The sequence below is a fragment of the Mustela nivalis genome (genome assembly GCF_964662115.1).
Source record: "Mustela nivalis genome assembly, chromosome: 2".
Lineage (NCBI taxonomy): Eukaryota > Metazoa > Chordata > Mammalia > Carnivora > Mustelidae > Mustela > Mustela nivalis.
This window is the reverse complement of record NC_139021.1, coordinates 8,939,582-8,965,934: the sequence shown is the minus strand read 5'-3', so window position 1 is coordinate 8,965,934 and position 26,353 is coordinate 8,939,582. Positions and strand designations below refer to the sequence as shown.

General features: G+C 36.1%; 1 protein-coding gene across 26 annotated transcripts in view; it reads left to right on the top strand.

The window, feature by feature from the left end:
• PHF20L1 (PHD finger protein 20 like 1) overlaps positions 1–26,353 on the top strand; it is a 75,207-nt gene that overhangs the window by 33,028 nt on the left and 15,826 nt on the right. For 22 of the 26 annotated variants that reach the window (XM_082719793.1, XM_082719790.1, XM_082719788.1 and 19 more), the window contains 6 exons: positions 1,275–1,357; positions 4,880–5,132; positions 7,308–7,496; positions 7,746–7,952; positions 13,766–13,822; positions 15,001–15,108. In XM_082719793.1, coding sequence (XP_082575919.1) covers positions 1,275–1,357; positions 4,880–5,132; positions 7,308–7,496; positions 7,746–7,952; positions 13,766–13,822; positions 15,001–15,108 — 897 coding nt within the window. Of the gene's footprint in view, positions 1–1,274; positions 3,426–4,879; positions 5,133–7,307; positions 7,497–7,745; positions 7,953–13,765; positions 13,823–15,000; positions 15,109–26,353 lie in introns of those variants that run through there. The other 4 variants (XM_082719795.1, XM_082719797.1, XM_082719796.1 and 1 more) reach the window with 1 other exon arrangement.

Here is a 26,353-nt window from a genome sequence, read left to right as displayed (position 1 = left end):
AATTATTTCTATATTGGAGTTTTCCCCCATTTAAATCTATACTTAATATTGTGTGAGCAAACTATATAGATTGTTACATCAACTGGACCAAATGTATCAAAATCATTGTTTTACACCCCACCTTTTCTATCTTAAATTACAATTCTGGGTCCTGGATATTCAACTTCCCAATAAAGGAAGGGTGTTTTAACACTCATTTAACACTTGGCTCTAATACTGCTTTACGGGTATGATTTTAATATTTGAATTCATACTTAGATTACTTAACATCTATCATACTGTTACCTGCAAAAGTCAAGAGATGGTGGCCACATGGATAGCCTGATGTTAGTGATACGGCGTCTGTGGGCACTTTTTCTATTAGGTCTGCTCTACACTCCTTCAGTGTAGTATGGCTGATACACTTGCTGTAGTAAGTTTACTGTTATGCCATCAGTTAAATTAACTTCCTTTGAAGCAGAGTTTTTGTGTAACCAACTTCAAAATGACAAAAGTGATTTCTGGTCACTTTTTATGTGCCAGTGGTCATCAGCAAAGACATATTCGTTATCCAAATAAATGTCTTTTTTAATTTATAAATTAAGGCAGAGTTTTAATGTCTTGCAAAGTTATTTTATATACTCTAGATGAAATATTTTGTTTTCTAAAATTGAGAGTGATATACGTTGGAGAAAACTGGAATTCCTAGGATGAGGCTATAATATTAAGCTCAAATGTAGGAAGGGTCTGCACTTTGGTCCTATCAGTGTTTTTGGCACTTTTGTAAGAAGATAAGGTACAGTGAGGTACAGGGATAAACCCATAAAGCTTAGATCAAGGGAACCAAGTAGAGTTAAAAATAAAGCATTGTTCTTTTTTTTTTTTTTTTTTTTTTTTGTTAGCTAATAATGAAAACCACAAAACCTTACATTCTAGATGTTTGGAAAGATTTCTCAGATCTTAATATTAACTATTTCAGTTGTATAGACAAAGCCCATATTATGAATATTAATCTAAGCAGTCTTGGGTTTCTAAACATTAAGTTGTAGAATTAATTTTTAGGCTAAATGTGTGTGTGTGTCTATGTGTGTTTTAAGGACATCTTTAGGGGTAATATTTTTACAGGAAACCAATTGCATAAGCATCTCAGGTGCTGATTTAGTCCCTTAAGGGTGTTTGTATTTTTGACAAGTAAAATTTGAGAATGGGGGATTTCAGCTGCTAAAATTTGGGGGAATTTGGAGTGAAAGTCATTAATTTTTCTAATAAGCAATTTCTGTACAATTTTTCTCAAGGTTTGTTGGCATCCAAAGCTGTTGGGGTGGATGGTGCTGACAGAAAGGAAGACTGCACTGAAACAGCTCCAATGCTGGAGCAGGTATGAAACGGTAGCATTTGATTGTTTTCAAGGTTCCCAACTGGAATGGTCACGGAGCTATAGTATCCACGTAATTGAAATTGCCCTTGTGATCAGATGTGGGAATAGGAAGCTAATTAATGGATGATATATTTTTAACTTTGCCTTCTCCCAGGTATACAGATAAAACTACAGACTTTGTTAGTGTTTGTTTTCAGTAGACTGGCATTAAAGCCTCTCTCTCCAACATTTGAAGGCCCAGAGACAGGCATCCCAGGGTATAAGCTTCCAGCTGGACCACCTTTAACTAGCTTACAAAAGACCCTTACACAAATACTTTTCATTTGTGAGTTAAAACAGGGTTTTTGACATCTAATAAAGCTTCTTTTGTAAGAAGTTTCTTTTATATTGTAACAGTTGGTGTTGTTAGACTGACTATGTGTTTTATGAATTGATCAATGAGCCATACATTTTTGCTAGGATGTATATTTTAATAACTACAAAAAAAAGAATTTTAAAAAACTATGAAGGGTCTGTCTTTAAACCACCTAATAGAGGAATTTAAAAGCGAAGGTTGCAGTTGCTAGATTTTGCCTTGGCTACCTTCAGATTCCCATAGTACCTGTACATAATGAACTGTGCATGCTTTTACATTCTCTAAGGGCTTAACTTCTTGGGCACTGTAAGACTATAAGAACACAGTAATAGCCATAACTGGATTTCCTTGGTTCTCCTGTTTTAAAAATCTGAGCCTTAATGTAGTTTTAATATATCCTTTTGTATTAATTTAATTTTCTTTATTAGTAGCCTAATAAAGAAGACTTTAAAATGAGTATCTTTTGCTCCTCTCTATATGCGTTTTACAAAATAGTCCAAATTTAATTGATATTGTATTGAGTTTTTCAGGGTTATTTTAGGCCTGATTTGATAACAGTGCATTGTTTTGGTGCCTCCATTTAATGTTGTATTAAACCAATGGCTTTTAAATTGATAAATATGTCAGCGAATCATACCTTCTGATTTTCTGTGATTATTAAGCGGTTAAGTCTCTGCCGTTACTGTCAGTATATCAACCAAATTTTAAGTGATTCTTTTTTACTCTGTATTACTATATTCAACGTCCCAGATATAACAATATTTTGTATTTTCACCACTGTTTATGGTATTCTCAGAATGCAATAAATCAGGGACTTGGGTAATAAAATGTTTCTGGAAAATTCATTACAATGTCAATCTTTCATTATGCACAATCCTGATGCGGTGAATGTGATTGTGAAAATTACTTATTACATGTGGAAGTTAGCATAAAGGGCAGTGCCCATTTCAGAGAGAATTACAGACAGTAACATTCTGAAATTGAGTTTAAAAAAGAGAAAGAAAAATTGAGTAACTCGGCTGTTTCTCTTTGCATAAGTAAGACATTTTTGAGAGTCCTTGCCAGTTTTGTAACAAAGAGACCAATAATCATTACTGAAAAGTTTGTAAATTATTTGAGTTTTTTAAGGAACATAAGTGCTGTTCCCCTATTTTTTGTCATTCAGATTGATATCATTGTGAAAATGTTCTGTAACCAAACTCTTAATTTTTATGCTGTTTGCCCTGCTTCAAAGTTAAAAAGCCGAGTTATAAAACTCTTAATTATAAGTATTGGTATCTAGACTTAAAGGAGAGGTATTGATTGTCACTAACCTCTGTTGTCTTAATGAGTAAAATAATGTCACTCATGACATCGATTGATAACAGGCCTATAGCCAGAGCTTACTGTGCTAATGGATTTCCTTTATTTACATTTAAAAAAAATTCAAACTGTGGTTTTGAACCCCAATTCTCAGATATTAATTATAGATTATTTAATTGTATTAGGGAATTGTCATGTTATATTTACTTTTGGATAAACCTGCATTAGATGCATAATTCAGCAAGTTTTTAAAAATGTTAATTTGTCCTTGTTTAGAAGTTAAGCACCTTATCAAGATACTAATTTAAGTTTTAAAATCTTGTTTTATAACTTTGTAACTCGAGAGTACTGGATGCTGTAGTGATGTCTCTCACATATGTGAAGATGAACAATAAAATTGTTTATTTACAAGTAATGGCTCTAATTACTTTTCTGGCAACACCTTGTATGATAAGTCCAGGAATCCTTTCCATATATGGAGTACTTTTTCAAATGATTATTCTGCACTTATACACATGTGTAAATGAGTAAATTCAAGAATAGAAATGACAACTGAATGAATGGGACACTTGACACCATCCCTTTGATGTGGTATGTCTGACATGCCATCGGTAGGACATCCAAAGGTGCCCTGCTTAATACCAACTGTACCCCGAAATTTGAGTGCCTTGTATTTTAGTGGGAGCAGAAGGCTGTTTGGTCCCCAGACAGTGATCTTTCATATTCGAGAGAACTGCAGGCTGCTGACCTCATGGTCATCCCTCACAAAAGATCAGGAAGTAAAAAGGTTCCTGGGGACAAGCATGTTCATAGTGGCAATTTGATTCTATTTTATAGAGGCCTGTTTCAGTATGGATTTTTAAAAAAGTGTATCTCCTATTTTGCTCTCAAATAAGTGTGTCAGAAAGAGATACAACATAGGCATTCCCAATCCATAGATTATAAATCCATCTAATGTGGCTATTCTCTATTGTCTTTGGACACATTCACATCTATTTCTACATAGGTAGGAAATTTTACTGCCAAATGAATAAAGAAATCCTTTATGAAAGAACTGACAAAGTTCTAATTTTTTTTTAAAAGTATCAGTTGGCAGGAGGAAGGTAAAAATTCTCATCTAAGAATGCGACGTATTTTGTTTTTAAATCCAATGTTTTTAACTTACACTTGGTTTTACTCCTTGGTTTTTTTTTGTTGTTGTTGTTCTTGTTGTTGTTGCTTGTTTTGTATTGTTTTTTAGTCTTTTAACTCTGTATTGCTGGTGGCTTTGATTTCATGATGCACTATGCTTATGAAACTCTAGCTTTCAGCACTAAAATGAGTTAAAGATAATGTTTCGTTAATTTGGTCATTGTTTTCCTGTTGAGATCTTTCTTTAAAGGGAAACTGTCTACTTACACCTCTGCATTCAACTTAATAAAGGAGATTGTTTTATTAGAAAACATCTGAAAGTCAGAAGCTTTTAAATGTATTCTTCTACTGACCTGAAAAATAAAAATGCTGTTTACTTACTTGTTATTAAGGTAGTTGGTAATTATGGTTTCAAGTGAGATATGTTTCAGTTTAATACTGTGAAAATCTCCGCCAATCAAGATAACATTTTATATTCTGAGAATATTATGAATAATATGTTTTTAAAAAGTCAAACTTAGACTAAAAGTTGACAGCATCCCTTTAAAGATAGCCTATTCAACTTTTAGTTAATAATTTGTGGGGTTCTTTTTGGTTTTTCATTTGTAATAGAAATGTTATATGTTGCTTAACAATGTTTTTGGATACTAAAGTTGCTTAACAATCAAAATAGAATACAAGAACAAAAATGAAGAAACCAAAATAAAAATATCAATTTTTTATTATTTATTCAGGCGATTTCACCTAAACCTCAAAGTCAGAAAAAAAATGAAGCTGACATTAGCAGTTCTGCCAACACTCAGAAACCTGCACTGTTATCCTCAACTTTGTCTTCAGGGAAGGCTCGCAGCAAGAAATGCAAACATGAATCTGGAGATTCTTCTGGGTGTATAAAACCCCCTAAATCACCACTTTCCCCAGAATTAATACAAGTCGAGGATTTGACGCTTGTATCTCAGCTTTCTTCTTCAGTGATAAATAAAACTAGTGAGCACAGATTTTTAAAAAATAGTTACTTATCCTATAAGATACATTAAAAACAGTTTGATTGTAGTTATATTGTATTTTTATGAAGTTGCTTTTTACAAATTCCAACTTAAGTGGATATGATAGGGAAGGCTTAAAACTATTTCAGGGGCAAAAAGCATATACATTTCTGACTGATTTATTGTACAGAGACTGTACTGATTGAGAAACCTTACCATTTAATAACGCAAATTTTTACTGTAGTTTGACTATCCTCAAGAATAATCCAAGCACAGTGAGAGGCCTGATTCATTACAAAAAACCAAACCAAAACAAAACAAAAAGTTAAAGACTCACACGGGATATTTTTTATCAATTCCTGAGACTGCTGTTACGGATGGATCCAGTTACTGTCCCCATTTGTCTCGATCTCCCTGCAGTACATTTTATCCATTCTTGTTCTGGGGTTTGGAGTACAAATTTCAGTTTATTTTTACTAATGAAGAAGAATGCTTCCTTGGTCTTATTTTTAAAGATTTTACTGTTTCAATACCACTAATCTTGAGGTGATTCACTTGTTAGTCTTTTTAAAAATAGCCTCCATCATGGGTCTGGATATATAAGAGGAGATGACCCTGCAATTCTCTTGTTTAGTATTCTAAATTAGAGACATAAGAAAAACTGTTACGTGGGAAGACGCTAGATACAAGAGATACTTATGTTGGCGATTGATATATCACTTGATCTTAGCCAAAAGGCCGAGAAGCGATTGGCAAATAATACATCAAGTGAATTAGTATCCTGATTAGTAAATGAATAAGACACATTTTCTTATGAACTCTTCCATATCCTGTCTTCCACTGTGAAAAATGTTGGCATTGAGAAGACTTTGATCAGTCAGCTATAGTTGCCTCTGGTTCCATTCAGTTGCCGTATTTTCTACCAAACCGCATTTTTGAATTTTTGAGCAGGATTTGGTACTTTTTTGGTTTGGTTTTGTTCTTTTTAATAAACAGGTAGAAAGAATGGGAACAGAAAAACTCCGTTGTTTCCTCATAAAGCTTCATTGCATTTTGACATTTATCATATGAAGTGATGTCATTAGTAGTCACCGCAATGTCATGTGACATTGATAAGTATTTTATTTTGAAATTGTTTTGTATTTTGGTATTATAGCCACAATGTTACAGCAATTGAATTTTATTCTTTTATTTTTTTCAATTATCACCATGTCTTCTTTTGTTTCGATTTTTGTAAAATTACTTTTAAATACCCCAAACATCAAGCTCTTTAGACCACTCTTATTTCCTCCTTCTAAGTTAACATGAGTGTATTGGCCTGTGTAATCCTGCCTGTTCTAAATTCTTCCATGTTTACATGCCACGGAGAAAGAAGAAAACTAAAGTTTAAAAAAAAAAGCAAAAAAAAAAAAAGTGGAAATTTTGCGTTACATAGATGATGTTTAATCGACCCACCAAGTTAGCTTATTAAAAAAAACCAAAAACCCACAAAAGAAAAAACCCATGAGGACCAGAATAGTATTCTGTTCTTTTAAAGTCCTCATTATTTGCCTATAATAAGTACTTAAAATTGTTTATGTATCAATTTTTTTTAATGAATCAGGCCCAAACTTATGTTTATAAAAATCCGTTTGTGGGAATGAGGGTGGGATAAACTTATTTACGTTACTTTTATTTTGGCAAGAGAAGCACTAACTCTACAATGCATGTCAGATTTTTGTCACCGATGCCCCTTGCCTTTTTTTTTTTCCCTTCGAGTTTCTAGATTGTAATGTAGCAAAAGGAATATATATATATATATATATATTTAATTTTTAAAAAATCTCAGCTCTACAGAGACTATTTTCCCAAAGGAAGAATGACAACTATCACAATGATCTGCAATTAGAGAATTAACTGTAGTCTGTCTCTTGGGAAACTACCTAAAATCAATGTTCCATGTTTTTTTTTTTCTTTTTGGTTCTAGTAGGCTTTAGATTTTAGAAGTTTTGATTAACTTTTTGTGAATGAGGGCACAGTTTTTGCCTTTGATTACTTTTGGAACATGCCGTTCCTTGTGGATACCTTACAACATCAGAGGGCAGAATTTGAATCATTTTTCCCATTTATCTCCTTAAATATTATAAGATGGTCCTGGCATGTGTCTGCTTCGTGAACATTGAAGATCTTTTTCTAGGTTCTCCACAGCCTGTGAACCCCCCTAGACCTTTCAAGCATAGTGAACGGAGAAGAAGATCTCAGCGCTTAGCCACCTTGCCCATGCCTGATGATTCCGTAGAAAAGGTTTCTCCTCCCTCTCCAGCCACTGATGGGAAAGTATTCTCCATCAGTTCTCAAAATCTGCAAGAGTCTTCAGTACCAGAGGGTAATGTATATTGATTTCCTATAGAACCAAACGTAAAAGAGATAAAGATTATGAAAGCACTAAGAAGTTTCTTCTTTTTCCTTATTACGTCTTTTGGACTTAACAAGCACTTCGTTTATCCTACAAATATTTGAGTGCCTTCTGTCATGCCAGGCACTGTTTAACTTAGATAACATTTTAATCCACATTGATTTTAATGAAGCCAGTTTATCTGTGTTAATATTCTATTACATTCTTTATTTTGTATAGTGCCTGATGTTGCACATTTGTCACTTGAGAAGCTGGGACCCTGTCTCCCTCTTGACTTAAGTCGTGGTTCGGAAGTTTCAGCACCACTAGCCCCAGATCCAGCTTACCATAATGAATGTCCCAGGGCAGAAAAGGAAGATACACAGATGCTTACAAATCCTGCTTCCAAAGCAATAGCTGATGGAAGAGGAGCTCCAACAGCATCAGGTAAAAAAAAAAAAAAAAAAAAAAATGTAGCTAGGCTTACAGTTAAAGGGTATAGGCATTTCAATGTCTAATTTAATATGTAATTCCTCTTGATAGATGCTTTTATGTAATCTCTATGGGAGATAGGATTTCTCTGTCAAAAGTTCTTTAGGGAGACCATTCACCTTTACCTTTCTTGGACTGACTTCTTGTTTTGTCACTTCAATCGACTTTCTTCTTGCTTCTTTCTTATATCCTATTTCTACTCAAATAGGAATTGTTTGAGCTAAAATAACTAGAGGGGTTCGTGGTTTTGAAGCCAGAAATTACTTAATGGGATCAGAACTTAGGTTTAAGGATTTAATAGAATGTAACATTTCAGAAACACATGGCTTAAGTTTAACTGTGTACCTTAAATATACTCCCATATTTGTGGGCAGAATCTCCCAAATTTAAATGTCATTTGTTATAATGTTATTTTGGGCCTCTGATGTGTAAAATCAGCCAATTAACACATTTGGCTGGTGGATGATTTTATGATATTGTAACATATGATATGGTTACATTGTTTAATTTAAAAGTCATAGAATTTTAACCTCAGCCAAAGAGTATACATGATTTATAAAAACAGGGAATACTAATTTCAGATGTTCTTCTAGTAAACTACTAATTTGGAGATGGATGAGAGAAGTTTCAGTTGAGCCAGAAATGAAGAAAAAAGACACTGATTCTTGATCTGCAGCTTAGAGCATTAGGAGTGACTGTTTTAATAATACCTTCCCTTGAGTCACTTTATTTACCAGCTCATCAGATGAAGTGTAAAACAGAGCTTGCTCTTCTCTGCTGGTGGCACATACTAAAATGAAATGATTGAAGTAGCTTACTTTTTAGATTACTGCCTTTACCTTCTTTCAAAGTAAAAATGTAATATTAAATACACAGTTTTCTACGGTTTGATTTTACCAAAAAGATTGAAGTTACTTTGTTTCTGTATTTTGTTTTTAAAAAATCAGTGCCCAAATCTGAAGATTTATAGGTTTTGAAATATTTTTCATTTCCCAGATCCGATCCATTGCCTTTGACTCTTTTCCAATCCCCTTCTCTCCATAGGGTAGTTAATTTTTCTTTTCCCTTTCCCTACAAAATTTCTGAGTTACCATTGACTTTTTGAGATATTTTTCCTGATGAAGGTCTTCTCCAGTTCTTTAATAATCTGTAGCTTATTAAAGATATGTATGGATATATGAAAAGTATATTTAAGTTATAATGATTTATATCTTTTGGGGAAATTACTTTGATGTGCATTTGGAAATATTTATATTTTCTTTAAATATATTGTATTTTGTATATTGTAAAGAAAATATTGTATTCTCTTTGAATATTTAAGTAAATATGTATATTTTCTAATAGTGTGACTGAAACGTAGACCAATATAAGCAGCTATGTAATAACTGAGAATGATGTTATTGTATATCCTGAAATATCAAAGTAGTGATTGCATATGGAATGGGAATCCTTGAAATTCAAATGATTTTGCTTCTAATCAGAGTAATAGCCTAGTCTTTTTCAGAATTCTATTGTATTTGTGGACATACGGCTAATTGTGTCTGGGATGTGGTTCTTGGTTCTCATAATAGTTAAAATGTCTTTGGGGAGAGGGAAGGCACACACCTTTTAAGTCTTGGAAATAATTTTGATGAAGTCACAGTAGTAAGATGGTTTTCTGGAGAAGTGAATGGTAGAGAGTGGTTTAGATTTGTGAGATGATGAATTTGTAGATGCGCTGAAGAGTGAGGATCCTCTGCGTGTGATGATGGCTGGCAGCTTCAGTTGCTTAAATCAAGGAAATGCATGGTTTAAATGTTAATTACTGAAAGTCCGTTTATTAGAGGGTTGAACACAGCCACAGTGTTTGAATGTGGCGTGATGGGGTTTCTAATTTATTTCTGTTACTGCTTTTAATTTTTTATTTTTGGAGAAAGCAGTGGAATTTAGGTCATATCTTAATTGGACACCTTTTTATTTAAATTTTGTGAGCCTTTCTGACTTGTATTGAAATTCTGAGTGGTTGGATTGCTTTTTTCTCCTAACATTTCTGTTACCTACCTTTTCTCAGTGGCTTTGCAGGCTTTGTTGGGCTTCTTACTGCTTCCCAAGGAGTCTTTCATGTATAAAGTACCAGCTATTTGTGTTGGTTTGTTTTCTATAATACATGTGTGTTTGCTTTGGTGGTTGGTTGGTTTCCATCTTCATTTTATTTAATTAATTAATTAATTTTTAAAGATTTTATTTATTTCTTCGACAGAGAGAGAGGGAGAGTACAAGCGGGGGGGGGGGGGGGAGAGGTGGGGGCAGAGGGAGAAGGGAGCCGGATGCAGGCAAAGGCCGTCGCTTAACTGACTGAACCATACATCTTCATTTTATAAAAGTAAATTTGTTACTTTTGAATTTTAAAACGTCTGTAGAAAAGCTTATTTACTTGAACTTTTATTAGAGGCATTTTTTGTCAAATTGAAATTTGACAGAAATTATATTGAATTTGACAAAAATACAATTTGTATTTTTGTCAAATTGAAACTCTTGGGGTCTTTAGAATGATGAGGTTGTTAGTCATGAGGTGTAAAATGGTTTAACAGACTTAGATTTTCAATTTTTTGTGTGTTTAAGAGACATCCACATTGCTGAATTTTAAAAATTGTGGCAAAGGATTGATGAGATTATGTAAGTTATCATAGATACCTGTTCTGTAACAGGTTAAAGTTTTATTTTTTAGTTGTAGCGTTAATGAACTCACACTAATCCTTCTACATTCTTTTCCTGGCAACCATGCAGGCATGATGGTAATCTAGGTGAGCATAGCATTGCTGTCCCCATTCCCCAAAGAGCTCATTGGTGCCCTTGTAAAAATTGATGCCTTTGTTCTCATTTCATTATTGGAGGGCTTGATCTAACAGAGCCAAGCAGATTTAGGTGAGGATAGAACCATAGTTTTGGTACTATCTGGAAATGTTAGCTCATTTTCTCATTAACCTGCTGAAATTATGTGTAACAAACACTGAATTGCTCTTACCTCTTTAAGGAGTTAAAAAGATAAGGAATCTCCATGTAGGGAAGGGTGAGCCAGCAGTAATCCCAGAAGCTCTGATTTGCGGACCCCTGGCTTGGGCTAGCACTTTAAATAGATGGGTTTTAGTCCAGTGTCTTACCTCAACTTGGCATTTACTTTTAAAAAGGCTTTTGTTTTTAAGTGTTTTTCAATTCTTTTCTTTGTTTCCAGAATTGTGCAAAACAAAACTACAACCAGGGACTCTGTAATCTCCTTCCACCCCCACACCACATGTTGATGGCTCCTACAGAGCCTGGGGTTTCCATGCCGAGTCTCAGGGAATAGCCTGAGGAATTACGGATAGTTAGCATACTGGAAGGGGCTTGAGAAATCCCCTGCATTGCTGGGTTTCTTGTTGTGGGCAAGCAAATGCAGTTCGGAGATTTCTCTCTTTTTACATAGCTCTGTTTGTTTTTATTGTTCTTTTTTGGGGGGGGGGTTGTATTATGAATCGGACTATCCTGTAATATTTTGTTTGAAGAAGATGTTCTGTTGATAAAATTTAGTTTAAAGTATCACCATTCTGAATAGTAAACTGATATCCTTGTTCTTTGGGTCCCATATTCCAGCACATGCTGAAATGAGCCTCAGGTAGTGAACTTGTCATAAAACTAAATTTTTTCTCATGTTGAATTCTTGAATAGGTCTATTTTACTTTTCTACTTAGGTGTGTTTTTAGAAGTCCTGCCATTATTGCAGAGGTGAACATTTAATATTCTTATATAAAATATTGATAGCCCTTTGTCAGTCCCTCAGTTTTACTTCTGAAATTTATCAGTTAAGAAATCTAAAGGTTTGGGGACCACTGGAACTCGTGAAACCTGTATCTAGACCTAGTCCTTTCTGAAAGCACTCTAAGAGTGATTATCTCTTTTCTGCTGTATTCTGGAGCAGCAAGCGGTTCATAGACATTTTATTTGTCCAGTGAGTGAAGGCAGCCCAGTAAAGCAGTTGTTCCTTTGGATCACCTTGGATTCAGTGCTCCAGGCGGTGGGGACCTGCAAGGCAATGATCATGATCAAGGGCTGCTTCTGAGTATGTCTGCTGCCACTGGGACTCAGAAGCTCCTTTCTGATTGTTTGTCTTGTAAATGCCTCATTATTTTCATGTAAAACTCATCAAATATGTAGAATGTTCAGTGTGTGGTAATTAGTAGTTAATGAATAGTAATTATTAAAGGGAGTGTTGTGGGGTACCTGCATGGCTCAGTCCGTTAAGTGGCTCCCTTTGGCTTAGTTCATGGTCTCCATGTCCTGGGATTGAGCCCTTAGTTGGGGGGGGGGGTCCCTGCTTGGTAGGGAGTCTGCCTGTCTCTGCTACCCTCTGGTGTGTACCCTCTCTCACTCTTTCTCTCTCAAATAAAATCTTTTAAAAAAAAAGAAATAAAAAATAAAGGAAGTGTTGTATTTGTTCAGTAGTCTTGATAACGTGGAAATGTAGTTGTATTTACCTTTGTGCTGATGTTCCTTTCATTTTTTTGTTGTGAGAGATTTGTCAAGGCGACTATCAATATTCTTACTTAATTTGAAACTTAACTTATTAGAGCCTTACTAACATTTAATGTAAGTTGAGTGGTATTTTTGTATTTTTATTAAGTTTAAATTATATAAAATATTTGAAGATGAATGAAATGCTAGCTTTTTGATTCTGTATTAAGTGACTTAAAAATCAACAAACCTTGTGAAGGGCAATATTAAAGCATAATAGACTGAAATTGTATTTTAAATGCACTGTAATATTTTTCTTAGATTAACCTTAGGTACATATTAGCATTGGAAATGGTTGAGTATGCGTTGAGAAGCTTGATTAAATGTATGTGTGTCAGCTACACTGTTACTGAGGTGTATTGGTTTAAAAAATATATTTTGGATTATTAGTTAATAGTTCCCAGATGTCATGAGGGTTGAATATTTGCAATGTGTAAAATGAGCTTTTGTATCTTACATTTAGATAAAGACCAAAAATGATTTGTAAAATAATTATATTTTGGCTTTTATCGTTACCTAACAACACATTCATGATGGAGTTCAAAGGTACAGTTTATTTTAGACAACTGAAATTAAGTACTAGTTTAAAAACTGTATGCACCTTGTTGAAAACCAGTGTACTTTAATATGAAGTTCAATATTTCATATAGATGACCAGAATAGCATTCATGTCACAAAAGTGGACACATTACATCAGACCTACCATTAGGGTGCATTTCAGCATTTGGATTGCCAAAGGCTGTGATGTCAGAGTAGATCTTTACGGATTGCCCAGTACATTTATCTAACTTTTTAGATGGTGTAGTCTTCAGTTATTACCACACCACAGAAGAGAAAGTGAAAAAAAAATATTTATTATTACTCCAACACTAGTCTAAACATTTTATGTTTTTTGACTCCCCTAATACTAATAACGTGAGGTAGAGAGTCATTCCTAATAGGCAGATAAGGAAACTGAAGCACAGAGAGATTAAATAATTTGGTCAAGGACAAACAGCTAACAGATGGTGGAACCAAGATTTTAATGTGGGTAGTCTGAAGGAACAAAAATCCTTAGTTTATCAGTCTTTTGAAGTAAGAAATCTCACTTCTTTGTCACTAGTTCAGGAAATAAAATCATGTAGACCTTTAGGAGAAAAGAGTCTTAAGTAAGGTTTTGTGAGCACTTGTAAAGTAAACTATCGTCCCCTACTTTTAAACCTTTTCTGACTAAACTTACCTATTTTCCCCCTAACCTGCAGGAATATCGAAAACAGAAAAAAAAGTGAAATTGGAAGAAAAAAGCTCAACAACATTTGGTATGAACAGAAAGTAATCTTTAAGCAAAAGACTATTGGCTTGACAGTGGGAGGACATAGTCTGTCCCTTACTTTTTACCTGTTAGTGCTCCTTTAGGTGTAAGTGATCATCTGTTTTAGTATTTATTAGTATTATTCAGCTCCAGATATATGATTTCTTAAACATATATCTTATGTGTATTTTTTTGTCAGGGGAGTCTAAGGCTTTCTCTGAGAGTTTTGTCTTTTTGAACACCTTTACAGTTGTGGCTATTTAAAAATAAGACACCATTTAATATTGTTGAGACTTAGGGAAGGGATGATGAATTAAAAGTCATTTTTTTTCAGACTTTCTTCTTTAGCCGAACTTATAAAAAAAAGTTACCAAGTTTTCTGCTTTTTTTTTTTTTTCCTGTCTTCTGTGCTATAATGATGAAAAGTTTTGCAGTAATTGTTGATAGTCTTAAATATTCTGTAGATTAACTCACTGGAGCATGTGTCCCTAAAGTTTAAATATGTTTGATAAATTGTAGACTACATCATTCTGAGTTGGAGTAATAGTTGAGTATATGTGATGAACCAATTTTAAGTAAAGCACCCTGGGACACTGCTTTAACATCCATTTGTTTTCTTTAAAGTACATATGATTGGGGGGGGGTATTTTAAAATTTGGGGAAAAAGTTTAATGAAATAAGTTTTTTGCTTTGTGTTCTTAGCCTTCATTGTTGTACACACTGGAAAGTATTGGAAGACTGAAGGAATTATTTATGGATTGATTTTATTTTTCCAAAGGAAAAAATTTCATTAAGTTCTTTTTAAAATCTAACATATTTTCTCATTAAATTCTATGTGGAAATACTGAGTCTTCTCAGTCAGGTCTTTCTTAAATTAAGGAGTTTATTTCTTGCCACATCAGGGAACTGAGTATATTACTCATTTAATATTTTAACTACTGTCTGTGTTAACTTCAAGGTGTCAGGAGTTGGGATTTCTCAACACTGCTAATGAAGACCCCCTCTTAGAGCCCAATAAGCTAATCAGGAGTTCCAGATTCATGACAGGAACAGTTTAATTGAATCCATCCACTGGGCAGGTGACTGGAATAGCTGATTAAAACATAAATGCTGCTTTTAGGTTAACCACAGAACAACAGCTCAGGATCAACCACGATTGCTAACTTTATCACTTATGTCATTTAGGTAAGAGAAAAGAGAAGGATAAGGAAAGAAAAGAGAAGAAAGACAAAGATCACTACAAACCAAAACAGAAGAAGAAAAAGAAAAAGAAAAAGAAATCCAAGCAGCATGGTAAGTATACTAAAATGATGATTCCTGGTTTTGTTTTTTGGTTTTTTTTTTTTTTTGATGATTCCTGTTTTTTAAAATTCTCAGATTCTTTTCAATTTTTCTGTGTCCTACCAAAGTGAAGGTAGGGCAAGATCCCCATGTTGTTGAGAACTTGAGAAGTCCTTGTAGTTTTTCCTTGTCTTGTTGATTTAGAAACTATGCAGCTTTGTTTACTATAGTCTGTAAATTAATCCATCTGCACACTGATTGTTACAGCTGATTAGAGACTTTCATTTCTGGCATTATGGTGGATTGGATATGTTTGTCAGGTGTGCTTCAACTACTGAAGGAATTCTTTTCAGTCTAGAATTATAGTCCCTTGAAGTAGTTTTTAAAAGCAAGGATGAAATAAAGATATTTTTAGAAGTTGAAAAAAAATGATTTTTCTAGCAATACCCTGTCTAAAGGACATCCTAATCGTGTACCTGAAGGCTGAAGGAGAATGATGACAAAGGAAGGTAGGAGATGCCAGAAGAAAGGATGAGCAGAGAAAATGTAAATATGTGGATAATTCTGAACGTTGATTATATAAGTCGTTTTGATTTGTGGGGAAAAACAAAATGGCAGAGAACAAAAATAAGTGACAGAATAATAGCTTGTAAATTGAGAGAGACATGCTTGTATTTCAGTGTTTTTCAGGTCTTGTATTGTTGTGGAAGAGCAAAAGAAATGCATTGCTTTTAGGCTCTAACAATTTAAATGTGCGTTGTAGAATTTCTAACATGAATACTAAAAGAATGGAAGCTTGGGGTATAATTTCCAAAATAGATAGTAAGAAAATGCAATGAAAAAATCATCCAAAAGAAGGCAATACAAAGAGGAAAAACAGAAAATAAGAAAAATACAAATTAAAAAATAAGATGGTAGAAATACAAATATATCTGTAATCATAGTAAGAGATTATCATAATTGATTTTAAAAATCCAGTTACAGGTTATTTTCAAGAGATAAATCTAAATATAAGGATGGAGAGGACAGAACATTGTTGAAAATTAAGAAAAAAATGTGAGCAAATACAAAGCAAAAGGAAAGTTGGAGTAGATATGTTTGTTTCAAATAGTCATTAAGGGAAAAATTATTCCTAGAGATAAGCTACCATTTGGTGGTAAAGGTTCATTCAGTTCACTTTATAAGTTCCTAGGTACAAAATTTAAAAAAAAATTATTTTTGCAAGAATGTGCATAAGTGGGTAAAGGGAGAGACAGAGGGAGAAGCAGGCTTGCCATGGAGCTTGACCTCATGACCCTAAGATCATGACCTAAGCGGAAATCAAGAGTTGGACGCTTAACTAACTTGAGCCACCCAGGCACCCCTAAAAGTTTTAAGTTTTATAACTGAATAAAATCACAATATATTTCTTAGTAATTAGTAAATTAACAAAACTCAAAAATCTTCTGTGAGGGTCAGAAAGGCGGCAGCAGCACAGATGATCTCACAGGCCTCTCAAGGACATGGACCTCAGCAGCCGCAGAGCAGTTTGCTCAGATGCTAATGTGTAAAAATTGCATGATGCAGCCCTAAGCACATCTCGACACATTGTAAAGATTGTGATAATGCAGACTATAGTTTCTGACTACAGTATAGTTAAATCAATATTAAAAAGATAAGTAGAAAAACCCCATATGCTTGGAAATCATGCCACACATTTTTAAATAATTCATGGGTCAAAAAACACTACCAAAGGGAGGGTAAAGATTGATTTATTTGAGAGAGTGGGAGAGGAAGGGACAGAGCACACATGAGCCAGGAGGGAGGGGCCGGGGGGGGGGGGGAGAGAGAGACTCTCAGACTCCACACCCATGATCTCAGGGTCATGATCTCAAGGTTATGAGCTTCAGTTCTACAACTTACAGTGGAAGAGTAAGAAGCCAAAAATAATACAGTCAGTCTTCAAAAGAATAAAGAGAAGAATTACTGTTTAGCTATAGTTTAAAGTGGCAACTAGATGAAGCAGAGGAAGGGATCCGTGAACTCGAAGACAAGACAACTGAATTCACCCAATCAGAGCAACAAAAAAGAGAAAAAGGATAGGTTAGGATAGATTAAGGGGCTGCTGGGACAATATAAAATAGTCTAACTTTCACATTAGGGTCCCAGAAGGTGAAAAGATAATTCCATGCAGATGGAAACCAGAAAAAAGCTGAAGTAGCTATATTTTTATCACAAAATAAACTTTAAAACCGACAGTAATAAGAGGCAAAGATATCACCACATGGTGATAAAGGGGTCAGTCCAATAAGAGGATACATTCATAAATATTTATGTACCCTATATATAGGAGCCCCTAAATGTAAAAAGTAAATATTGCCAGATCTAAGGGGAGATGTACCCAGCAATACAATAATAGTAAGGAATTTTAACGTCCCACTTACATCAATGGGTTGACCATCCAACCAGAAACCTCCAAAAGTAGAATACCCATTCTTGTCAATTGTACATAGAACGTTTTCAATGTCAGATCATATGTTTGGCCACAAAACAAATCTTAATAAATTGAGGGGGAGTCAGATCCTCTTAGACATCTTTTCTGACCACAATAAGTAATAAGAAATTAGAAATTACATGGAGAAAACTGGGAACTTTGTGAATATGTGGAGATTAAACCACATGCTGAACAATCAGTGGGTCAGAGAATAAATCAGAAGGGAGGCAGACCGCCTTGAGACAAGCGAAAATGGAAATACACCAAAATTCATGGAATACAGCGAAAACAGTTGTACGAGAGGAGTTCCTAGGGATAAATGCCTTCCTCCAGAAACAAGAAAATTCTCTATTATTCATCTCAAGAAAATAGAAACAGGAGAAGAAAGAAAGCCCAAACTTATTAGAAGAACGGAAATAATAAAAATTAGAACAGAAATAAATAGAGAAGATCAGTGAAACTAAGAACTGGTTCTTTGAGAAAGCAAACAAAATTGATAAGCCTCGTAAAAGTAGATTGGATAAATAGAAAAGCCATTACATGTGTTTCTGTTTTATTTAGGGAAGTTAGTACATGTTCAGCTAAAACATTCTTTTTTGGGGAGGGTGTCTTTTTGGGGATTTTGGGATTACTTGATGAAAGGGAGATGGTAATGGAAAAAAATTGATAAGCCTTTAGCTAGACTTATTGAGAAAACAATCAGATAAATAGAATGAGACAGGAAATGTTACAGTGATATGACAGAAATGCAGAGAACCCAAAGGCACTACTATGAGCAGTTATATGCCAACAAATTGGACAATCTAGAAAAAATGGATGAATTTCTAGAAACATACAAAATCCCAAAGCTAAATCATGAAAATAGAGCTAAATAAATAGAAAATCTAAACTGACTGTAAGGAGTAAGGAGATTGAATCAGTAATTAGAAACCTCCGAACAAAAAACGTTCAGGACTGAATGGCCTTGCTGGTTAATTCTACTAGATATTCAAAGAAGAATTAGTACCAAAGTCTTCTCTTAAACTCTTGCAAACTCTCAGACGCTTCCCCCCCCCCCCAAAAAAAAAGAAGAAGAAGAGGAGGAAACTCTTGCAAACTCATTTTATGAGGCCAGCATTACCCTGGTAATACTAAAACCGGACAAGGGCCCTATAAGAAAAGAAAATCACAGGCCGGTATCCCTGATGAGCATTGATGCAGAAATCCTCAACAAAATATTAGCAAACCGAACTCAATAATATGCTAAAAGGATCATGTACCATGATGAAGTGGGATTTATTCTTGGGGGCACAAAGATGGTTCAACATCTGCAAATAAGTTAGTGTGTTTTACCATGTTAATAAAATAAAGGATAAAAATCACATCATCTCAGTAGATGCAGAAGAAGCATTTGACAGAATTTAACATTTATTTAGGATAAAAACTGAGCAAAGTAGATATAGAGAGAATATAACTCAACATAATAAAGGCCCATATGAGACAAACCCACAGCTAACATCATAGTCAGTGGTGGGAAAATGAAAGCCTTTGCTTTAAGATCAGGCACAAGAAAAAGATGCCCACTCTTGCCACTTTTATTCAACATAGTTTTGGAAGTCCTAGCCAGAGCAGTTAGGCAAGGGGGGAAAAAAAAGGCTTCCAAATTGGGAAGGAAGAAATAAAACTGCCACTCTTTGCAGATGACATGATATTATATACAGAAAACTCTAAAGACTCTATCAAAAAACTATTAGAACTTATAAACAGATTTAGTGAAGTTGCAGAATACAAAATCAATACAGAAAAATCTTGCATTTCTATGCACTGATAACAAACTACCAGAAAGAGAAATCAAGAAAATAGTCCTATTTACAATTTTATGAAAAAGAATAAAATACTTAGGAATAAACTTAACCAAGGGAGTGAAAGATCCCTGTATATTATAAAATACCTTTTTTAAAAAAAATTATTTATTTATTTATTTGACAGACAGAGATCACAGTCAGGCAGAGAGAGAGAGGAAGGGAAGCAGGCTCCCTGCTGAGCACAGAGCCCGATGCGGGGCTCGATCCCAGGACCCTGGGATCATGACCTGAGCCGAAGGCAGAGGCTTTAACCCACTGAGCCACCCAGGCGCCTCTATAAAATACCTTTTTAAATATAAAATGTAATATACAATCTAAAAATAAATATATAAAATATAAGACATATATTTTGGTGTACTAAGATGTTAAAGAAAGAAATTGAAGAAGATGCAAATGAATGGAAAGATATTTTATGCTCATGGTCTGGGAGAAGCAGTACTGTTAAATTGCCCTTACTATTGCTACACAATCTACAGATTCGTTGCAATCCCAATCAAAATTCCAAGGACGTTTTTCAAAGAAATGGAATAACTGTTTCTAAAATTTGTAAAACCACCAAAAACCCCAAATAGCCAGAGCAACCTTGAAAGGAGCAAAGCTGGAGGTATTGCACTTTTTGATTTCAAATACTATAAAGCTACAGTAATTAAAATGTCATGGTATTAACATAAAAACAGACACTTAGATTAATGAAAGATAATAGCCCAGAAATAAACTCTCACATATATGGTGAATTACTTAATGAGCGTGGAGCCAAGAATAAACAGTGGGGCAAGGGGATTCTTTAATAAGTAGTGCTGAAGACTGGCCAGCCATATGGAAGAGATTGAAACTTGACCACAATCTTATACCAAACAAAAAGTTAACTCAAAGTGGATTAAAGACTTGAACAGAAGATCCCAGACCTTAAAACTCCTAGAAGAAAACGTGGTTAATAACCTCCTTGCCCTAGGTCTTGGTGATGATTTTTTAAAAAATCTGATACAAAAACAAAAACAAAAATAAACAGAAATACATCATACTGAAAAGTTACTGCACTGCAAAGGAAACTATCAACAAAATGAAAAAGACAACCTACTGAATGAAGAAAATGTTTGCAAATAATCTGTCTGATAAGGGGCTAATACCCAAAATATATTTTTAAAAACCTCTTAAAACTCAATAGCAAAAACACAGTTTAATTAAAAACTGGGCAAAAGATTGAAATAGACATTTAGCGAAGATGTACACATGGTTAAAAGGTACATAAAAAGATACTCAACATCATCAATCATTAGGAAGATGCAAGTCAAAACCCCAGTGAGGTAACATCTCACACCTATTAGAATGGCAGTTGCCAAAAGACAACAAGTGTTAGTGAGGATGTGGAGAAAAGAGAACCATTCTGCATATCGGAGGGAATGCAGCCACTGGGAAACAGTATGGAGGTTCCTCAGAACATTAAAACATTAAGGAATAACCTTATTCAGCAATTCTACCATGTGATATTTTTCCAAAGAAAACAAAAACACTAATTTGAAGAGATAAATGCATCCTCATATTCATTGTAGCGTTATTCACAGTAGCCAAGTTGGGGAAACAACCTAAGTGTCCACTGATGGATGAATGGATAAAGAATTTGTGTACACAGACACACAGAGTGGGGTATTAGTCACAGTAAAGAATGGAATCTTGCCATTTGTGACAATGTGGATGGACCTTGAGGTCACCATGCTATGTGAAATAAGATAGAGAAAGACAAATACCTTATCATCTCATTTATATGTGGAATCTTAAGGGAGAAAAAAAAAATACCCTCATAGATACAGAGAATAGAATATTGGTTGCCAAAAGCAGGGGGTGGGGGTAGGAGAAGTGGGTGAGGGTATCAAAAGATAAAAAGAAAAAATAAATAAAAAATATAAAAGAAATTCCCTTACAGGGGGAAAAGAAATGGAACTATTATACAGAGGGTGAAAAGAGCACAGACTATCAGAAAACACTGCAACAGGTGCATCTGACAAAGGATTGGTATTCATACTGTGTTTTGAACTTACAAGTCTAGAATAGAAAGAAAAATTTCCTAGTATGAAAATAAGCAGAAGATTTTAACAGGTATTTTCACAGAATTGGAAATCTCTTTGGTAAAGTGGTAAGATGAATATGTAACGTGATGTCCAATCTTATGAGAAGCAGTATTAATGTAATTTTTAATACCTGTCGGCATCTATTACCTAGCAGCTATCTGCAAAAGTTACAAGGTGGATGGTATCAGATGTTGCTAAGGCAGTGGAGACACAATACTGACTACTATGGAAAGCGGCCATTGGCAAGTGTGCTTGCCATGTAACTTACAGTTCCTAACTAGGCTCTCATGACCCATCAGGAGGCAGTTAGAGAATGGCCATAGCAGCGCTGACAGCCCAGATACCCATCAGAAGTCACACACTGATTCCGTGGAATCTGTATCACTATGTAAATAAATGAACTATATCCACAGGAATCTCAGGAACAAAATGATAAGCTAAAAATCACTGAAGAAAGCGTGTAATATGATTTTTTATATGTAAAGATCAAAAAGTTGTAATACAAAACTATATGGGAACATAGCAACAGCATAAAGTAGCAAAAAGTAGCAGAAGCGTAAAGAACAGCAAGAGAATGGTGAGCAGAATTTCAGGACGTGGTAACCTCTGAGGTGGGGAGTTTATCAGTTCAAATGGGAAAATGGTAGAGCAGGACCTTCAAAAGTGAGGAAAGGTTCTCTTCAACTATGTGACAGGCACCTCAGTCTTTTGTGGTATTGACTGACATGCTTTATGTCATCCCAGGGTTTTTTTCATATTCATTAAACACTTGTAAAAACCAGGTTTTTTATTTAAATTTTTAAAAAGATTTTATTTGTCAGAGAGAGGAAGAGCATGAGCAGGGGGAGGAGGGGCACGGAGAGAGGGAGAAGCAGACTCCCTGTTGAGCAAGGAGCCCACTGTGGGGCTCCATCCCAGGACCCTGGGATCATGACGTGAGCCAAAGGCGGACGTTTAACTGACTAAGCCACCCAGGCATCCCTAAAAGCCAGTTTTAAAAACTATAAAGCCAGCTGGGAAATTTCCAAGTCAGTAATTAGTGGTAAATTCTTCAGATTTTTAATTCCCTCACTATGCCCCAAATCATATCTTAATTGTTTCTACATTCTCTCACCCAAAAGCTGCCAGCGTACATTTGACATAGGATCAAACAGAGGACTGAAAAGCTTGAAACTACTTTCCAGAGAATGTCTTGAACATATCTGTGCGCTCGTGTGCCCGCACTGCCCCTCGTGTGCCCGCACTGCCCCTTGTGTGTTCTCCCCTCACCCCGCCCTTTCACATACGGGTCCCTGGGGCCCAGACTCCTGACTTTTCCTAAAGTCAGGAAATTCTGGAGCTTCATAAACAAAAACCACTGATCACAAACACATTTGATGTATGAATACCCTCCTGGGAGGGAATGTAACGCAGACTCGAGAAGCTTCAGACCACATATCATACTGCCAGGTGAATTCCCAAGTGACCAGAGGCCAGGGGGATTTGGCGGACTGGGGTACTGCAGCGGGGACAGCCTCGCCTCACGGCAGGAAGGGCGAGCTGCTTATGACCCCCTCTGCCACGTCAGCAAACAGATCGATTCCAGGACTCCCCAGCAGACACAGACTCTTAGTGTGCTAATACCCTGTGTAAGGGTGGGCGGGGTGGGGGGGGGACGGAACAGGGAGGGGCTGACCAAGGACAAATGAAGAGGGGGTCACATTTTGGCAGCATTGGGGAGAATGCAGGAGGTGGTGGTGTCCTGGAAGAAAGAGGGTGATCTGGATTAGTAAGACCGAGAGGAAAAGTTGCAAGGAAAATTGGCACCTCAGAGTTGTGTTCTGCAGTTACACTACTCCTGCTTTTAGAGAGCCATTAATCCTTAAAAACATGTTCATATATTTTTTTATTTTTTAATTGAAAAGAGCTTTATATCGTTTACATTTTAAAATCAGACCTATAAATGAAAAATCTTAACTTTGTAAATAGAATCCTAGCTAATACTTAAAGATGCACCGAAGCATTGCTTTTTATACACAGCAGGTGTGGAGTTGGGTAATCACAGGCATCTGTGCAATTAATTATTACATTTGAGAATTTATTCTGGGTTATTTACATTCATCTTGGAAGTGACTCTTCTCCAGATTAAATTAGAAAAGGAGTCTTTAAAGCTGGAAATAGGGGGTTTTAAATAACTTTAAAATTTTAAAGACATCTTAATTTTAAAACATTCACATTATTCCTACTTGAGGTTCCTAATATAATATGCATTTTATTCTACAGTTACTACAACCAGGGAGCTTTAAAAATTCTTAACACTGAATGTTATTTTGCATATCCTGCCATGCTTATTATGTATTAGATGTGCTGTAGGCATTTTTTATACAGTGATGTATTTAATCCTCCCATTAACTAATGCTTTTTACAGTGAAGCCTCTTATACCCATTTTAGAAACCGTGAACTGAAACAAGTAGAGCTGTCCAAGCTCACATGGCTAGTGAGTGGTGAAAAGCAGATTCAAACCCAGGGAGTCTGGTTTTAGTCTTAATTTTAACTTGAACCATCATGCTCTGTTATTCTGTTACTTCTTGGGCCTTAGAGAGTGTTTGCTGGACCCTGCGTTCTTCCCTTTAGCAGGTTTTACTTGTCTTTGCTGGCGAGGAAGTTCTTTCTTAACGGTTGTCCGTAGGAGAAATCGCCATGTTGGGATTTAAGAGTGACATCCTTGCCAGTTTTTACCTTGGTTACTTTGAGCCACTTGGTTACTTTGAGCCAGTCGCTTTATCTTCTCATCTTTCCTGTATCTGAAAAGATGAAAAGGCGTGGAGAGATTTAAAAGAACTATAATGAGAAATGCCAGGAGAATCTGGAACATTGTGTGGTGAAAACAGAGACTCCCTTCTAGGAGCTTGTAGGCAAGCCTTATCAGCATATTGTAACAGTGATAAGAAGCACAGGTCGTATTGGGAAGTAAAAGTGATACAGAGTAAGTTCTGTCTGTAGTGTAGAGAAGCTGGAGTGATCAAGGAAGGGGCTTTATGTGGAGGATTACAGCTGATCTAACCTAAAGCTAGCAGTAGACCTTTGTTCACTATAGCCAGAGGGGCCTGGCATGGGGAATGCAGGCGTGGTGTAGAGTGCCAAGAAGTATTGTTGAGTTGCTAATACCACGTGGAAAGATTATCTATCAGTCTGTTTTATTTGTAACCACCAAATTGAGGTTTCTGTCATTATTCTGACGTTCAGGCAATATAACATGTCATTGATCAAAGGGCCACTTTCAAAGCTGAGCTTTGGGTTCAAATTTTCATTGCAAAGTGGAACTTCGTCGTCCTTTGGCAAGTTACTTAAGTTGTATAAATGTCAGTTTCCTCATGTCTAAAGTGGTAGTAATAGTTTCTGCTGTGCAGCTTTACCTTGAGGATTCAGTCAGGTAATCTTCGTCAGGTACTGAACACGATGCCAGCTAGCATTTAGCAGATGCCCTTTCCTCGCCTGAGCCCAAGTAAGAGGGCATGGGGCAAGCTGTGTAGAGCCTGTGGGGCCAGGAGAGGCACAGTGGCCCCGTGCTGTACCAGGGTCGCTCTGCAGTCTCAGCGTCTGCAGCGTCCAGGTGGGTGCCTACTCCTGACCTGCTGGTGGCGAGGCCTGGGTATCTGCTTTGCCAGGCTTTCCGGTTTGTGTATACATGAAACATTGAAATCCACTGGTCACGCTTTTTGGTTAAGAGTAAGGCTCTGTAGTCAGGCTCCCTGTGTTTGAAGGCTGACTTTACAAAGAAAGCTGTGTCTTCTTGGGCAGTTCAACCTTTTCAGTCTCTGTTCTTCGGCTTGTGAAATGGCACTAGCGGCTGTAGCTTCCTCGTTGTGTTAGCTGGAGGATTAGGAGTTAATACACGTAAAGCACTTAGAATTGTGCTTGGCACAGGGGTGCGCAGTAGACGTGGCTGTGCTGTAGTATGTACGGTCAGTGCTATGTTAGTGTCCAGTTGCTGCTGGCACCACATAGGACTACATATCAGTGACTTTAAAAAACCTGGATTTATTAAAGTTCTGAAGGTCACGAGTGCAAAATGGGTCTTGATGGGCGGAAGTGAAGGTGTCAGCAGGACTGCATTCCTTTTGGGAGGCTCTAGGGTAGAATCCATGTTCTTGCCTTTCCTAGCTTCTAGAGGCTTCTCTGTGTCTTGGTTCATGTCCCCCTAACCATCTTCAAAGTCAGCAACAGCCACTCAGGTCTTTAGGGACTCTTGTGATTACATCGGGCCCACCCAGATAATTCAGGGTAAATTTGAGGTCAGCTGATTAGCAGCCTTAATTCTGCTTTGCTACAGAACCTAACCCATTCATAGGTTTGGGGATTAAAATGTGGGCCTCTTTGGGGACCATTGTTTTGTCCACCACAACCACCGACTTTAGATGGATACTTAGTGCACACCTACACTGGTACTGCTCTTCTGGAAACTTGCTTTCCTACTCTTGACCTTTCCTCCACCTCTTTCCATTCCCTAACCTGCCTTAGGTGTCCTTTGCCTCATATACATTGAGGAAATAGAAGCCACCAGATGAGAACTTGCCCATCTGTCTACAACTATGTGCTTAGCTATTATGTCCATCTTTAACTGCTTTGCCTCTATGCTGATGGAAACTGTTGTCTTTCTCTTCTTAAAATCCTTCACTTGTCACCCTGCCTCCCCTTATTTTTAGATTTTTGCAGACGATGTGTAGGATCTCCCATCTTTGAAAAGCCTCTGGGGGCACCTATGTGGCTCAGTCCATCAGATCAGGTCATGATCTCAGGGTCCTGGGACTGAGCCCTGAGTGGCACCCTGCACTCAGCAGGGATTCCCCCTCTTCCTCTCCCAACTCCTCTATGTCTCCTCCCACTGTACTTT